This window comes from Meriones unguiculatus, chromosome 9, assembly GCF_030254825.1.
Source record: "Meriones unguiculatus strain TT.TT164.6M chromosome 9, Bangor_MerUng_6.1, whole genome shotgun sequence".
Classification (NCBI taxonomy): domain Eukaryota; kingdom Metazoa; phylum Chordata; class Mammalia; order Rodentia; family Muridae; genus Meriones; species Meriones unguiculatus.
The window spans coordinates 53225409-53228422 of NC_083357.1; the positions used below are offsets into that span (position 1 = coordinate 53225409).

Consider the following 3014-nt stretch of genomic DNA (forward strand, 5'->3'; position numbering starts at 1 on the left):
TAAAGTGTTCACTTGCAAATTCTTATTTTTCAACACTATGGGCCATTTACCTATACTATATCTGTTTATCCTGGGCACATAGTGTTGACAAATATCTTCCATCATGATCTCTAATTAAACTTAAGCAGCATAGACAATAATGCTTGACTTATTTAAATAGTTTTAAATTCTAGCTCTCTGAGGAGTCTGTGGAAGAGCCACAGCCTTCACCTGCTCTGAAGCAGCACTGCCCCTCAGTGGCCAAATAGGAAGGTTTTCACTCTACAGTGTCCTGAGCTTAAAAGGGGGGTGAACTGTTCCTGAGGGCATTAGAGCAGGAGAGCTGACAATGCCTACTGCCAATGGTGGCATGGAGTGGTCTAACCTGAGCAGTACAGAGAGCTCCCCCTGGGTATGCTGATAAGGTAGAGCCAGTATGCTGCCAGATTTGCTACCACAGGCCCAGATCCAGGATTTTGAATTGGAGCACCCCAAAATCTATATCATCTTGGAACTGATAGGAATTTTAAAAAGGCTCGTCCTGCTGATCTAAATCTGCAGGATCTCCATTACACAGGACAACAAGACAACTGGGAGGATCCACTATTGATGGTATCACAGAGAAGCCAGAGATCTCAATCCAGACCAAATGCTCACATGAACATTTGTCCGCGCAGATGTGTGGACAGAGGGGTGTACTATGGGACACACTGTGACACACTGTACAGCTGCCATGATGAGATGTCTTCTATGCATTGCTTTCTTTTGTTTACTTTTTGTTTCCTTGCTTTTTATTTTGTGGGGGATGTTGCAAGGGCAGAGAGTAGATATGAGGAGAGAGCAAGATGAGGAAAATTGGGCTACATGATGTGAAACTCAAGAAGAATCAGTTAAAAAAAACCTCAGGCCTTGAGGAAATGCATTGAATCTTTCTCTGGAGCCAATACTTTTGAGATGGAAAAAGATTTTGTGTTTGTTGAGGTCAGCTATAGCATATTTTCTATCCTTCCCTTCTACCATTTCCTCCATGCATCATCATGATTCCGTATCTCTCTATCTTGCCTAAAACCACTTCACTCTGGAAAATGAGAGAAGCCAATCATAAGACATAATGAAATGACAATGTTGTTATTTCCAATACAGCTTTATGAAATGAATAAATGATTAGATTTGACATAAGGTAAGTTTTATTTGCCCTTTATATAAACCACTTGTACACATGATGATTATTAAGTCACAAAAAATATTTTTACTACATTTTCGATATTTCTACTATTTTGAGATTATAACAATCTCATCTTATAAAGTGATTATATAGTTATAATATAATTTTTTCGTTTTTTATAAAACTGTCCAACTATTCCTCCTTGCTCTCTTTCAAACTTGTGGCCACATCTTTCATTAATTATGCTATATACGTATGTATGTATATACATGTTTATTCATAAATACACATGTAAAACCTGTTAAGTCTTGATGCTGTTACATGTAAGTATGTTTTCAGGACTGACGGATCAGTGTTGGATTACCAGTTGCTGTGCTCATCTCTGGGAAAGACTCTTTCTCTCCCTATCAGCATTCCTTAGTTGCAAATAGTTCAGTGTCTAGGACAGAGGATTTGAGCACTTACCCCATCTACATTGACATGTCTATGGTGACATTCTTAAAAGGAACAATTTCACAGCAAACTCTGATCCTCTGGCTCTTACCATGTTTCCTCCTGTCTTCTTCAGGGTTTCCAGAGCCTGAGCAGGTGCAGGAGTTACATTTCAGATATGTTCCTTGTGACTAGGACCCATCGCTCTGCATCCTGATTGGTTGTGGTTTTCTGCAATGGCCTCCATCTTTTAGTAAAGTCATGGATCTTGAAAAAGAACCTACAACCACCACTTTAGTAAACCAGACAACCTCTATCCTCATTCAAAATATTTGTCCTTATCCAATACACATTCATTTACAGAGTCTGCACATTTTGCTCTTCTTTTTATGTTCTTTTCTATTTTAATTTTTTCTTCACAACTTAATCATTAAATTTCCCAATTGAATCCACCTCCCTCCCAGTACCAACCTTCCTCTCTCTTCCCCTTATTAAAACAGGCAGGGATTCTGCAGTGGCTTCCTAATTTCTTGTGAGTGAAAAGGCCCACACCCACCCAGCAGAATGTTTGTGTACAGGCTGCAGGTGTGTGGGGAGCACTGTGTACCCCAGCACAGAGATAAGTGCCTGAGTCTGTGCTCTGGGAGGAGGAAATGTACAAAGAGCTGCGATGCTCCACAGGGGCTGTCTTGGATGTCAGTCTTCCACTCTGCTTTGTTTCAGAAGGAATGTAAAACAGGCTGATGAGGTGTCCTCCAGGACTTTGGTAAAACCACTGCATTCGGTTTGCAGAGGTGGAAAAGTTGCACTGCAGTGTTGCACTCTCACCCTCCTGCATTACCAAGGTCGCAGGTCTCTGCTCCACTTGCTGCCCTTTCACCCCTGATTGGAAACAGAAAAAGAGATACAGGTGGCTGTCATTGCAGTGTCCCCTGATCCCTGAATGCACCCCCATGTCCTCTGAGAAGGTGGGAGCTCTGCAGGACTCCTGAGCTACTTTCCCCACCCCTCCATGTGCAATGTCCCCTCAGGTGCCCTGAATGTGGACAGCCAGACTCACAGCAAACCTGGGTGCACAGAAGCCCCAGCAGAGAGCACAGCAGCCTCTTCATGGTGCTTGTGGAGCCTCTGGAGACAGAAGCAAGCAACCAACCACTGGGCTATAGGGGCTGTTTAAATGTCCCTCCTCCTGCAGTCAGCTCCACCCAGGAACCCTGCCAGACCTGACCCTGCTGAGTTTCCTCCCAGCCTTCAGAGCCTGAAGCTCCTCTCACACCATACCTGCCTGAGAGTCTAGGTGGAGCACAGTGGAGAAGAGGGACATTTTGACATGAGCCTGGGGTTGTGTTGAGTTAGGGAACCTGGAGCAGGAGATGACCAAGAAGAACATGCCTCAGCTACACACAGAGTCTGGAAATTCAGGGAAACAGGAGCTGAT

At 43.5% G+C, this 3014-nt stretch overlaps 1 gene segment (V, D, J or C); it reads right to left on the minus strand.

The window, feature by feature from the left end:
• Window positions 1–979: 979 nt before the first annotated feature.
• On the minus strand, window positions 980–2688 carry LOC132656224 (T cell receptor alpha variable 22-like). The segment is given in 3 exon segments: window positions 980–1057; window positions 2133–2458; window positions 2637–2688. Coding segments are annotated over 3 exon segments (456 nt in total).
• Window positions 2689–3014: the final 326 nt, after the last annotated feature.